We start from the raw sequence: 14,217 nt of genomic DNA on the forward strand, positions 1-14,217 counted from the left end.
GCAAGGCATACCAATAAATTTCAGAAGGTAGAAGTCTGATGGTTAAAAGAATTGTGATAATAATCACAATAATGTCTTTCTTGAGGCCACCTGTAAAATAGGATATGCACAAAATGGACCAATAATGAGCACAAACAAAGATCTGTAATCGTAATCAGAGTTTGTCTTTCACAACATGGGGAATGGCGCTCCTTAGACCAAGTAAGCTGAGGCTTAACGAGAAAAGAATGATAATTTGGAAAACATGGTTTATCCTCCATGCTTTGATATTAGCAGCTCCTTAAGCTTTATCTTGAAGCTCTCCTCTGACTGTCCCTTCGTTGTCATGATGTGGAGAGAACAACAGAGGACCAGGACATCAAAATCATGTAGCTCCGTTAGAATAAGTGGATCTCGATCATAGTCCTGAGCAGATGAGAGTCAAATTGTGAGGGTGGTATTGAGGAATGAAAGTAGAAGGTAACAAAACTACACAAAATTGTCTCGATTATCTATGTAAAAGTTATTGGTACACTCTGAAATATGATCTCCTAGAATGGAAGTAAACCAAAATTACAAGTATACCTTTTCAGTCACCACTACAATAATTTTTTCTCTGAATCTATTCGCGAGCTCCTCTAGTCTCTCTTTGATCAACTTGATATCCTTCAATGGAGATCCAACAAATTTCAGGTAAACTAGATGAAATCAAACAACTGACAAATAAAACCAGTGTTTCTTCAAAAATAAATATGTTACATATATCAAATAAACTAATTATAATTATAGAAAACTTAAAAAGGTTATGAGATAAGTCTTCTAAGTTCTGCTATGAGTTTTGATTACACAAATTGGTAAAGTGAACCCATTTCACAACGTCCTCACTTCTGCTACTTGCAAGGCAAATGTTCTATCGTAGGGGAAAAAATTAGTAGCAAATTTAGTCAAACTTGTCACTGGCTTTCTCCATCTGAACAGATACAAGAGCATTAAACACTTAAGAATGTATAATAGATCATACAAGCAATGGCAATCAGTCATGTTTTTTCCATACCTTGCCCGCCCAACCTGCTAAAGTATGTTTAGATACATTTTAGTCTCCACGATAGTCAGTAAATACCCGTATCCAATTCAGACCAGGTATATATTTGGTTAAATTCTTGGGTACCTAAGATATAAGCACAAATTACATGCATTTGAATCAGGTGCCCATGGGATTGTGTATCCATAAATCCTGCTTGAAATTAAGTTCAAATATGCAAGTGGATAATTGACCTTGTATATGGTGTAAAGGAAGTTTGTGACACAACTTGTATCCTCATACTGCATAATATCTAAAGTAGCAAAAACAACTTATTTTATACAATCCATTGTTTGTCAAATACTGTACAAACCATCCATATTGTTATCTGTCAACTAATTTGATTTGTATTTGTTAAAATCTAGCTGGTGATGCTCAACTTGAGTGTTTTATGCCAAGTCCAATATGTTACATTTTCTTATTCATAAATTTCAGTATAAATAAATAAAAAAAGATATGCTTGGACAAGTATGGACTTTTGCCAGTTTAGTTAACACAATTCATATTGATAAAAGCAATTTATCGAACCCTCCATGATATAGTTACCCAATTTTTTATAAATTAATTGTAAAAGATTTTTTTCAAGTTCTTCAAGACAGGTAATATATGCTAATGCATTGCATATCAATAACTTCATGTATATGTCCTCCACGAAAAATTATAAATGCCTAAGAGTTCTCCAATATCAAGTTCTTCAGCAGAATATATTTCTTTATTAGGGATTGAACAAAGGGATACATGATCGTACAAACTGTGGGGAATAAAGCTGCACTCACATGAAATTGGATGGAGTGATGATCATCAAAGTCTAATCTATCAACATATGATGGCCCGATCTGAAAAATCCAGCATACAAATTTAAACAATTATTCACAGAAACCAAGAATGGTTTGGCCAATCAGTCTTAGAGAAATCTGACACCAAAAAAATAGATGACAAAAAGCTTACAACAAAGTGTCAAAAGAAATGCATTTTTTTATTTCAGAAAACAAATTGACATACTATAATAAAACCAAGAGTACCGAACAAGAATTTTTATTGCAGAAAACATATCAGAAACTAAAGAGGAAAAATACACTAACTGCACAGTTGAAAACAACAGCCATCATTTTTTTTCCTTTTATTTCAATTTAACATTCACAAGTGCAGTGAAACTGAGAATGACATGTTGGCAAGACATCATATCAGTGACCTCCAATAATTGACATATAGGACAAGAATTAGTAAACTCCTCTCGGAAGATAAAAGTATCGAGCATGTATCATTGCATGCATGGACTTCATAGATATCTTTAATCTATTTTCTCTTACATTGTTGTGCTCTATTCAAGATAGTTCTTTCATGAATTAAAGGCATGGGTAGTATATCCCCAAGAGGCAGAATATTATAGAATTATGACAAAGTAACTGACTGCATAGGTTCATCTACAAATGCCCATCTTAGATACTGCTGAAATAACATTCATAGCGGAGTTGAGCATAAGACAAAACTAACTACACAATAAAATTGTGGGTGGCTACTTTTCAGGACACATAGGAAGTCTAATGAAAACAATGAGTGTCTGATGTAGGAGGGATAATAGCATAAGCTTAATGGATTCATTCATGAAATATTTGCCATAGTTTGACGCTGGCTGGCAACCTAATGCAACCCTCCTCCTTTATCCGGGCTTGGGACCGGCCATGACCGGTCATCATGGGCGGAGTTGGATAATAGCATAAGCAAACACAGAAATATAAATGTTGCAAATAAAAAAAAACTTCATGAAAACAATCAAAAGTTTTGCAGCATGGCTGCAGCTATTGCAGAAGAGTTAACAAGAATGAAAAATGTAGTTCTCAAGCCTAAACTATCTTGATCTTGAAACGTGTTTCCTTATCAGGATAAACATCATAAAAGAACTTGCTGAAATTTAACATCCCCTGCTACGATGAGCTATGGCTGGAACTTAAGATATTGGACTTCCTGTTGCAATGAAAAGCAGAATATGAAGTTAATAATGGGAAAAGGAACAAGCACACACCTTACCAACTACTTGGGCAAAAGCACATGGGGAACCAATTCCAGAAACGCATAGCACAGTCCTGTTAAGCACCAGACCTAACGGCAATATGGAATGCTGATTCTTCACTTCAAAAAAGTGAGATGGTGCCAATCTACTAAAGAATATGGTAGAACATGGATCGATGATCCGAATCTTTGTCTCTATCATTTTGAGCTTCCCTTCAGATAACTATAAATAATGAGCTAGTAAATGCCACAAAAAAAATGGAACTTGATTAGCTACTAATACACACAACTAATAACTTAGTTCATGCTTGATATTATCAATAGAAATAGACTAAAATACAAAAGCAGAAAATCGGATTATTCATGAATTCTGGTTGTCAAGGAAAAGATACATAGTCCAAAGTGAATTATGGGAGTTGTTAGATAAGAAATACAAAGCAGAGAATGTAAACTTGAAGAAATTCATCGTTGAGCGATATGTGAACTAAAAAATACACCCACCAACTGAGGAATATAGGCTTATTTTCTCTACGTGATACTTGAAACAAATGTGAGGGATACCCCAATAAAGTGTTGGATCCTCTTAACACATTTGTGTAAATGAGATGTTCTCCTCGTACACTTTGTCTCTGGACATAATCTCTTCATGAGCAACTCATCAACATCCAAGATCATCGGCCTTGACAAACAAGTGTTGAGATAAACTTAGGAAGAGAGCAAATGCTCATTGATGTTCTGCATGTTCCCGATATTCGGAAGATCATACTAATATTTGAAATCGTCGTTAGTCAAGACCAACATCAAGCTCGTATTCAAGGCCGACAAGGTGATACTTATGAATATTAAAACTTTGTGGATAAGGAATAATTAGAGAGCTGGTTAATTCAAATTGAATATAACCTTTATTAATGTAAAAAAAAAAAAAGTTGAAAAATAAGCTATAAGACTGAATGAATCGTCAGAATTATAACATGACCAACAGACATGCCAACTTCAATACTTGCAAATTAGTAAAATTGAAACTATTGTCACATGTTGAGTTCAACTCAAGACACAAGTGTGATACTTGTGTGGAGGCTAGACTAGCCAAGTTTCCCTTCCCTTCAGCGGAAAGAAGCATATGATATTTGTGATCTAAAATTCATTCAAATAAGAAATGAGAAGTACTTTATCACTTGTATTATATAGTAGATATTGTTACGTATACTTGCTAAGGAGGATGGAAGAGCCTCTTAAAGTGCTTAAACATTACAAGAATAAGTTGGGAATAACTTTAGAAAAACAATCAAGATCATCAAAAGTGATAAGGACAATAATGGGCTCCTTTCAAGGAATTTTCTTTTTTCATTGAATGATTACGTGTACTCTTTTCAATCTAATGGTGTTAATGAACAGAAGAACCATACATTGAAAGAGATGATGAATATTATGTTGATAAACTTGGGGTTATCCTAGAACTTGTGGCGGAAGCTATCCTCTCGGTGAGCCACATTCTTAACGAGTTATCCCACCGAAGTAGAGATGAGACTCACTACAAACTTGTGGAAAGATCACAAACTTTCCTACAAATACATAAAAGTAGCTAAGCCAATAAATAAAAATAAAGCTCAAAATGATCGACTATATATCACATATGTGAGTAACAAATACACATATCATTTTCTGATTCACAAATTACAATAAACATACATGAAAGTACAATTATTGAATTGAGAAACGCAATAGTTGTCAAAGACGTCTTTTCACACAAAACTGAGAGAGGTAAGTTCTAATAAAAGAATTTATTGGTAATCATCAAATTCTTTTACCAATAAATTCTTTTCATATAAGAATTTCAGTTTTGTTAGAACTTACCAATAAGATGCAACAAGAGGTCCAAAGTAGATTAAATTTTCGAACCTAATTTTCTAACTTATATGTTAGCTCCACCTTGACAGAAGGCTAAAATCCATAATGTAAAATCATACCTAAGAATTAGTAGCCCTCCCACAAGGCACAAGGTAATAAGTCGTTGGGCTATAAATGGGTTCTAAAGAGAAAGCACAAGGTAGATGAATCGATTGATTGATACGAACACAGCCCAACTTGTAACCAAGAGCAATTAATAAAAGGAAGGTTCTGACTATCTTGATACCTACATATATGTGATGAGGATAACATCCATTCAAGTGTCCACTGTTGTAACGGCGATACACGATCTCAAGATTCAAGTAATGGAAGTTGGGACCACAAGCCTGGAACTGCTAGACAAGTTTACCATAGCAGTAAGTAGGTACAAAAAAAAGGGTGGACTAAGTGGTGAGCAGCAGATATGCAATGATCCTTTGGCCTGGAAAATTCCATTTTTCAGAATCATTTCATCTCAGGAAAGATTGACTGAGTTGAGTTGAGATGTTGATAACTTTGAGCCCATGGTCACTTTGCTGATTAAAAGCAGGTCATTGTTCACTAGGGGATCCACCCCAGCACAACACACTTCTATATCTTCCTTCTCTTCTTTTACATGCTGTATTGCTATAACATTGGATGATTTTCACAGTTACTATAACCTATTACATTACTATATTAATATAAGCTATTAGTGGGACCTCACCCACTAAATAATCAAAAAAGGAAAATCAGCCTGGGTTTAACTTTTAGCCAAAGAGAAAAACACTAATAATCCTATAGTGCATATGAACGTAAGCCTCCAAGGCTCATACTTGAATCATTCTTTATTCCCAACAAGTAAACCTCAAACAAAAGAAATTCAATGGTATATACCATACCAAATCTGCATGGTGAATCACAGTGATGTCTGCTCTACAAAGTGCATCCAATGGTTCTCTCAGGGATCCGCGAGGAAGCAGATGGTTGTTTCCCCATGGTATCAAGCCATTTATCATTACCATTTCCACATCACGAGACAAGCTCCAATGCTGCGTATTAAAAGAGTAAGAAAAAGACAATCAGTTTAAATCACTCAGGTGTTTTCTAGCATATTCTAATCATATAAGAAGTTTTTTCTAGCATAATCAGATAGGGACCATATAAAATCAGACACTACAAAGGATATAAACTGTTTCCTGTTTATCAACTTGTCAACACAAATAGTTTGAGATATCAAAGTTGCATTCAGTAGGCGTGCATTCAGTATTTATAGTATGGCATAACATTATTGCTGTTGAGATTGAATTGATTATGCCAATTCTTGATACTTAATTTAGCAAGCTTACTAATGCACTTTGTGGGCTCACACTTGGCAGGTTAGAAAAGACTAGCTTACCCTTAGTTACATGTGAGATTTAAGTTTTGATTACTTGTTTGCACACCATTTGCCTCCCTGTGTCATATTGATCACTTAAAGAGTAACTAAGAAGAAAGAGACAACTAATTTGGAATTTTTCTAGTAAATACCCACATATAAAAATTTGTAAGTTTCAAATAAAACCTGCATTCCATCATCCAAAATTGCAACAGCCACTTTGTCATTTCCAGATGCAAGTCTCAAATGCTGAGTACTTGATAGTTGTTCTGCAAACAATGTGCTATTGAACTTCATGTAACCATGTTGTCTGAATATAGAAGCTGCAGTTGCACTCCTATTAGCACCTACACCGATCCTAGTAGGTGTCCCTGCAAGGTGTCTCTGAATCATTTTAACTTCATCACCTCCTGCATAGCCCTGCAAGAATGAGAGAACATCAGAAAATAAGACATCAACTTTGTCATGTTAGAATAAGATATACAACGTTTACATTAAATTGATTCTAATAATTTGGCCCCACAGGACAACATCTTCCATGTTAGTAATCTGTATTGAATTAATAAATGTATGAAAGCCTTGCTGTCACAACTGTTTGGGTCAGCCACAGCATATTTCAGCCATTTAGTTCTCGTGAAGACAACCTTTGTTTACTCGTAGAAAGAATGGTCACAGAAAGAGAGATATTGAAGGTCCCAAGTATTTGGACCTACTCAATGGTAAAGAAAGTTGAACTGAAATTGTCCTGTATTATAGCGGCAATAAAGTGATAACCCTCACCCCGAGTCCCCGACCCTGTCCAGAAATTATAGCTTATACAAAAAATCAATAGTTCCTAAGAAAATTCCTAGGGACATCTACGCAATCAATCATGCCATTATGAATGCGACCGAAGAAAGATTTAAGCTAAGTAATCAACATTACAATTTAAATTAACGTATCACTAAGACAATGGATGATAATTCACTGAGTAATTTATCAGCAATTAAAGCCCAAGAACACATGCCTTTGTCCAGTAACTGGTTTATTTTTCTACGGCCGGTGTCAGCTTCTACAAGAATCAGCTAAGAAAGGCTTCCTCAACCTTGATATGGTATAGGAAAACATTAATCAATTGTATTCCTGAGATCATTTGAGTATACTAGACTCCTTCCGAACGAGAGAGAGAGAGAGAGAGAGAGAGAGAGAGAGAGAGAGAGAGAGAGAGAATTGCCACCAAAATGCTAGATGATGTCCACTCGACACGGGAGTGCATCATGAGGTTACCCTGGTTAGGATGAGCGGCGAGATCCCGGCCTCCAAAAAGATCCGGGCAATAAATTCCACCATAGGAGTCTTCCCGTTGCCGCCCCACGTCAGATTGCCAACGCTGATCACCGGCACCGGCAACCTGCAATATGGAATAAATAAGAACATCATCAATCTCACAAGATCACCAACGAGAGAGATATATACGATCAAACGAGAAAATGGCCAGTGTAGGGTAATGCCTTTGCCGGGAGAGGAGTCCGAGAGCGTAGACGCGGCGACGGAGGGCGAGGGAATGGCGGTAGAGGGAGGAGGCGAGGGAGAGGAGAGGGAGCAGAAGGGAACGGTGGAGGAGCGGGAGCTCCCGGAGGCGGCTGTCCGTGGTGGCGGCGATTTGGGCGACCGCCGTCTTCAACCGCTCCATTCAATTTCCTTCCAGAGAGTTCGACAGAGATCTTATTTCGTTTTGCGAAATATTAAAATGCTTGATTTTTTTATTCAATTTAGAACTGTGATAATTGGATCGACAAGTAAATATCTTAATTTCTATAAATTAATTTAAAATAAAAAATAAAAAGGCCCTGGTTTTCGATTAATTTTCAGTGAGCCTGATATGATTTATATCAGATTTATTCTGATCCAATATCAAATCTACGGTTGGGTTGGGTTTAATATTTTTTTCATATCATGCTCATACATTAAAAATTAGTTTGAGATTTAGAAGATTGAAAGAAGGGATAAAAAGAAAATAATATTATTTTTAATAATTTTAAAATTAAAGTATTTTTTTTTTGTTAAATAAGAAAATGTGACCGTAGTAAGGAAGTTGAAAATTGAGCTTTAGTTAAAATTATTAAATATAAACTGTAAAATAAAATTGTTTTAATTTTTTTTTTAATGAAAATCCTTTTTAATAATCTTAAAAATAAGAGATGTATTTTTAAATTTTTTTAAATATCCCGCCACACTTTCAAAGTTGCCATTTTACTCCCCCGAAGTTCAATATCGTCAACAAAATTACCCTTATTCCGTTAATTTTGAGCCGCTATCTTTTATGTTTAAAACCTTCAAACAAAATTAGAGTTTTTGGCCACTTTGAGAATGGCAAAGAAAGCATATTTATTTATTTCTCTTTAATCTAAAAAACTTTTATAATAAAAAGAAAATCTGTTCTAATGAACAGGACTTAGAACAAACAACCTTCTTCCCAGCGGTTCATCTCCCCACAAATTCAACATTCCCACCAACACAATCCACAAACTCGAAGAATAACTCCAAAATTTTACAGAAAAGCTTCAGAAGCTCGAAAGGTTCCTTGAAGTCCAGTACTTCTCGATCTCCTCCGCTGTTCTTCCCGGAATCCTCCCGGCGATCAGCTTCCACCTACATTCCACTCGACCACAGAACGAGAATCAGCAAAACGAAACAGTACACAGAGCTGGAGCTGTGCTCGATCAGCAAACCTCTCTCCGACCAAACTATACATCCTGGCGATCAGGTCGTCCTCGTCCTCTGAGAACTCCGCCTTGGAATAATCCTGACTGTTGCTCTCTGAAAAACGAAGCGAGCACAGAGGTCAGCGTCAGTGGAACAGAGAGGAGGAGCTTTGAAGGACTATAAAGTACCTACCTTTTGAATCGGAGGAAAGAGCATCATCCGATGATTGATCCATGTCTCTCGTGAATATACACTGATGATGACGATGGTGATTTGGAGAATCAAATTCCTATATATATATGGAAAAGGAGGCTGGGCAAGAATGACTGGTGGGAACAGGGAGGGAAGGGAAGACTGGTAGTTGGCAAAAGAAAGAGATGAGGTTTGATAGGTTGGTGAGAACCTTCTCTTTTTTGTTTGTTTTTTTTTTTTTGGCAAAAATCAAAAGACCCCTCTGAATTATGGAAATCTTCAAGGGGGCACTTTTCTAATAAAAAAAATATTCCACCGTATATAAAAAATTAACTATCTCACCTTAATCAAAATTATTATACATCGAATTGGTATTATATCAAAAATACTCTTTATTAATTTAGCTATAATTATTTTAAATTAATTAAAAATCATTTTAAATAATTATAATAATTATTGAATAGTTTCTCCAATATTCTAATAGTATTATATTAATTGATATAATATTGTAAGAAAGAATATTTTGTTTTTTAAAAAAGAGAGTATTTTTTAATGATTTACATAATTTAAAGTGTTTTTTTATTTTTTATTTATATTTTTGCATTTATATCATACAAAAATTATTTTTTATTATAAAAAACGCTGTTCTTTAACTAGTCTAACTTTACTTGTATTATTATTTATTTTTAATCAATTATCCGGTTTTCCGAATTGACATGCCATTAAAATTTCTTATCAATAATAAATTCAAAAAACACAGATAATTTTCCACAAATGACCTTAACTGATCTAATTTTATATGGCAAAAGGTACAGATGACCAATTAACTAATCTAACTTTAGAAATATAAATAAGTGGTTTAATAACTCAATTGTAACTTAGATACCAGCAACTTAAAGATAATGTTATTTTATATAAAACAACTATAAAGTGTGTAATTTTGAAAAATAAAATTACTCGTTCAAATTGAAGGTAGAAGGTGGTAATCCTTATCCCAAGAGCCCTTTCAAAGTTACCCCATAAGATATGGAAGGGAGATAATTACGAGGAACTTCATCCAACACAATATTTCTTTACATGGGGTAAGATAACCTTTGATATATTTCACACACATTGAAACTTGACCCATAATTTGTTGTAGTCATACCATATATAAGTGCTAACTAGTCCTCGGGGTTATAGTGTCATGATAAAATATTCAGATTGTCATCCAGGTATTTACGATTTGATCCTCAACTATAACGTATTTATAGAAATTTTTTCTTTAAATAGGACAAGCAACCAAAAGATATTGAGCTCTGAATTACCCACGACACATATTTTTTTTATTTATTCAGATAGTTAATAGAAAAATTCTATTGAACTAAATTAATTATTCTAGAAGTAGTCAATAAAACTAACTGAGTTTATCATATATATCTAAGTACCAACTAAGTTAGTTCGTGAAGCCGGATAAAACTATTCGTGCAGAGTGATATTTTAGATATCAAATTATAGGTGAACATCATTATTTTCAACCCTATCATGAGCAGTGATAATTAATTTAATAAGGATTAAGGGGTGATCTAATAAGGATTTGAAGATGTCAAGAGACAAACATTGAAGCTTCAAAATGAGGAGCATTTTGAATAAAAAAATAGAGTTTAAGGTAAAATGAAAAATGTTGATTTCTAGAGGCGTACGTAGGAGATGTTTCGCTAATAAGGATTGTTTCAAAGGATAAAGATATTCCCAAGCACGGAAAGAGATTGAAGACGACATTTGATAGGAGATGTCTCCAAGTTGATAATCATTTATTTTTTAGGGGTGTAATTTAGGAGTTCGCTAATTTTGATTGGTATCTAAATGAATGGTGCCCATTGAGATAGGGAATAACGATAAAGAAATAAATGACATGGTATATAGTGCAACGGTCAAATATTTAATAGATTGATAGAGTATCTTTTGAATATGTATAAATGGAGAAGAGGTGGAAGAGGATAGAAGTTTCAATGAGACTTTAGTTTCACATTGGGAGTTTCATAGCATGTTAGTTGGTTTATATTGATTCACATGCATTGAAGATGTGATCAAATACATGGGGAGAAACTCTCTCTCACGCATGGGTGCGCAGAGGGGTGCAAATCCAAGGCACGGATTGCACTGACCCATGTTGACTCATGTGCGGGCACGACCTGCGAGTGCCGGACTGATCGGGGTAAAATTTGCCCAAGTGAAACAGCCAACATTTTGCCACGTAAACTTTTTACTGCTGTGTAACGGATGCATTAAATTCAAGATTATTGTAAAATCAAAACGATCGAGTGATAATGAGTGAAATAGTGGGTGTTTCACTGTTCGACGAGTAATGGTCATTAATCGACCATTAACGCTATCGTTAATTATCTGAACTCCTATATAAGAAGGTTGCGATGACAAGCAGAGGGCACACAGTAACACAAGCAGAAGCGCTCTCCACCTTCATTCCCCTCCTCCTCTATCGTGCAACTCCTGCTTCGGCAGAGTGCCCATGATAGCAATCAGGTGTTACTCAATTCGCCATGACCACTAGTGCTTGGTGGGAATCATGGTCAACCGTTGTATCCTAGGAAATATACGACCCTAGTAAGCCTCAAAGCACAACCAGAAGTGGGTGAATCTGTTTCAAGGAAACTGCGTCAATCGCAGGCCTCAGCCCACAGCTCAAAGCTTGACCGGCCACTTGCCCGGTCAGCCTCTCCGCTCAACTGTCTACTATAGAAATTATCCATGTCCTATAGAAATTATCCATCAACTGTCTACTAATTGAAAAACTAATTATTAATATATCCACTAGAAAATTAATTATTAATATATTAGATGGGTTGTATATTAGATGGGTTGTGCTATGTATTAATATATCTATTTGATTAATTTATCATAAAAAAAACTAATTATAATTGTCCAAGCATCCAAAAAAATAAGAGTAATATATTTTGATAAAATATTTTATTTGATATTTAAAAAAAAAAAGGTAAAATTTGCCCAAGTGAAACAGCCAACATTTTGCCACGTAAACTTTTTACTGCTGTGTAACGGATGCATTAAATTCAAGATTATTGTAAAATCAAAACGATCGAGTGATAATGAGTGAAATAGTGGGTGTTTCACTGTTCGACGAGTAATGGTCATTAATCGACCATTAACGCTATCGTTAATTATCTGAACTCCTATATAAGAAGGTTGCGATGACAAGCAGAGGGCACACAGTAACACAAGCAGAAGCGCTCTCCACCTTCATTCCCCTCCTCCTCTATCGTGCAACTCCTGCTTCGGCAGAGTGCCCATGATAGCAATCAGGTGTTACTCAATTCGCCATGACCACTAGTGCTTGGTGGGAATCATGGTCAACCGTTGTATCCTAGGAAATATACGACCCTAGTAAGCCTCAAAGCACAACCAGAAGTGGGTGAATCTGTTTCAAGGAAACTGCGTCAATCGCAGGCCTCAGCCCACAGCTCAAAGCCTGACCGGCCACTTGCCCGGTCAGCCTCTCCGCTCAACTGTCTACTATAGAAATTATCCATGTCCTATAGAAATTATCCATCAACTGTCTACTAATTGAAAAACTAATTATTAATATATCCACTAGAAAATTAATTATTAATATATTAGATGGGTTGTATATTAGATGGGTTGTGCTATGTATTAATATATCTATTTGATTAATTTATCATAAAAAAAAACTAATTATAATTGTCCAAGCATCCAAAAAAATAAGAGTAATATATTTTGATAAAATATTTTATTTGATATTTAAAAAAAAAAGGTAAAATTTGCCCAAGTGAAACAGCCAACATTTTGCCACGTAAACTTTTTACTGCTGTGTAACGGATGCATTAAATTCAAGATTATTGTAAAATCAAAACGATCGAGTGATAATGAGTGAAATAGTGGGTGTTTCACTGTTCGACGAGTAATGGTCATTAATCGACCATTAACGCTATCGTTAATTATCTGAACTCCTATATAAGAAGGTTGCGATGACAAGCAGAGGGCACACAGTAACACAAGCAGAAGCGCTCTCCACCTTCATTCCCCTCCTCCTCTATCGTGCAACTCCTGCTTCGGCAGAGTGCCCATGATAGCAATCAGGTGTTACTCAATTCGCCATGACCACTAGTGCTTGGTGGGAATCATGGTCAACCGTTGTATCCTAGGAAATATACGACCCTAGTAAGCCTCAAAGCACAACCAGAAGTGGGTGAATCTGTTTCAAGGAAACTGCGTCAATCGCAGGCCTCAGCCCACAGCTCAAAGCCTGACCGGCCACTTGCCCGGTCAGCCTCTCCGCTCGGCATCTTTGCCCGGCTTGCACTGTACGCCCGATCGACACCATCTCAACCTGCCTGTTTGTTCACCCGACTGGCCTCGCTCGGTCTGCTCCTAAACCTGCAGCTCTGTCGCTCTGCAACACAGACCTGCAGCTCTGTCGCTCTGCAACACAGACCTACTGCTCTGTCGCTCTGCAACACAAACTTGCAGTTCTATCGCTCTGCAACACAGACGTGCAGCTCAGCCGATTTGCCTGCTCGACAACATAGACATGCTGCTCGGCTGATTTGCTCGCTCGGTGACTCAATCCGCTCTTCAGCACATAGCAGAAACCAGCCTCTGCTGGTAGCATGAGATTATCCGCTCAGGTCATTTTAACTGTAAGTTAAATTTAATTAAGTGAACTTTAAATTCAACTAATACCCCGTAAATCTCCGATAATAAATTATTTATTCCAACAATATCAAGATCCAAAATTTAACGAGAGCCAAGTAGATTTTAGAATCATATTAGTGTTAATATGTGAGTATTATAATATTTAAATAATGTTATAAATCAATATGAATGAATATTATAACATTCACATATTAAGAATATTCAATTTTTTAATTGAGCAAATGCTATATAAAAAATTTAAAAAAGAAAAATAAATTTTAAATATAAAAAATAAAAGTAAAGAAATAGACAGTGAGACATATAAATAATCAATATTAATATTCAAATAAATGTGAGT

At 35.6% G+C, this 14,217-nt stretch overlaps 1 protein-coding gene across 3 annotated transcripts; it reads right to left on the minus strand.

The window, feature by feature from the left end:
- Window positions 1–105: 105 nt before the first annotated feature.
- Window positions 106–8,015, minus strand: LOC122015058 (probable tetraacyldisaccharide 4'-kinase, mitochondrial). Of its 3 annotated transcripts, XR_006120813.1 has the most exons (9): window positions 7,805–8,015; window positions 7,581–7,704; window positions 6,501–6,734; window positions 5,839–5,988; window positions 3,084–3,293; window positions 1,837–1,896; window positions 1,034–1,147; window positions 565–645; window positions 359–405 (listed from the first exon to the last, which is right to left on the minus strand). XR_006120813.1 is itself a non-coding variant. In XM_042571711.1 (8 exons), exons 1-8 carry the CDS (start codon window positions 7,984–7,986, stop codon window positions 250–252), a joined length of 1,197 nt encoding a protein of 398 aa, XP_042427645.1. In that variant the 5' UTR covers window positions 7,987–8,015; the 3' UTR covers window positions 106–249. The 3 variants fall into 3 exon arrangements, 1 of the variants encoding a protein (XP_042427645.1); XM_042571711.1 differs by lacking the exon at window positions 1,034–1,147 and having other exon boundaries at window positions 106–405; XR_006120812.1 differs by having other exon boundaries at window positions 338–405; window positions 565–1,147.
- Between the last annotated feature and the right edge of the window lie 6,202 nt (window positions 8,016–14,217).

Source organism: Zingiber officinale, chromosome 8B, assembly GCF_018446385.1.
Source record: "Zingiber officinale cultivar Zhangliang chromosome 8B, Zo_v1.1, whole genome shotgun sequence".
In the NCBI taxonomy this organism is placed as follows: domain Eukaryota; kingdom Viridiplantae; phylum Streptophyta; class Magnoliopsida; order Zingiberales; family Zingiberaceae; genus Zingiber; species Zingiber officinale.

Excerpts from the sequence above, each read along its gene's own strand:
- LOC122015058 (XM_042571711.1), bottom strand. The coding sequence starts at position 7,986 with ATGGAGCGGTTGAAGACGGCGGTCGCCCAAATCGCCGCCACCACGGAC. Across the intron at positions 646-1,836 it reads ATCACTCCATCCAATTTCAT|GATATCAAGTTGATCAAAGA; the intron begins GTGAGTGCAGCT and ends TCTCCATTGAAG. Across the intron at positions 406-564 it reads TTGTAGTGGTGACTGAAAAG|GACTATGATCGAGATCCACT; the intron begins GTATACTTGTAA and ends TCATCTGCTCAG.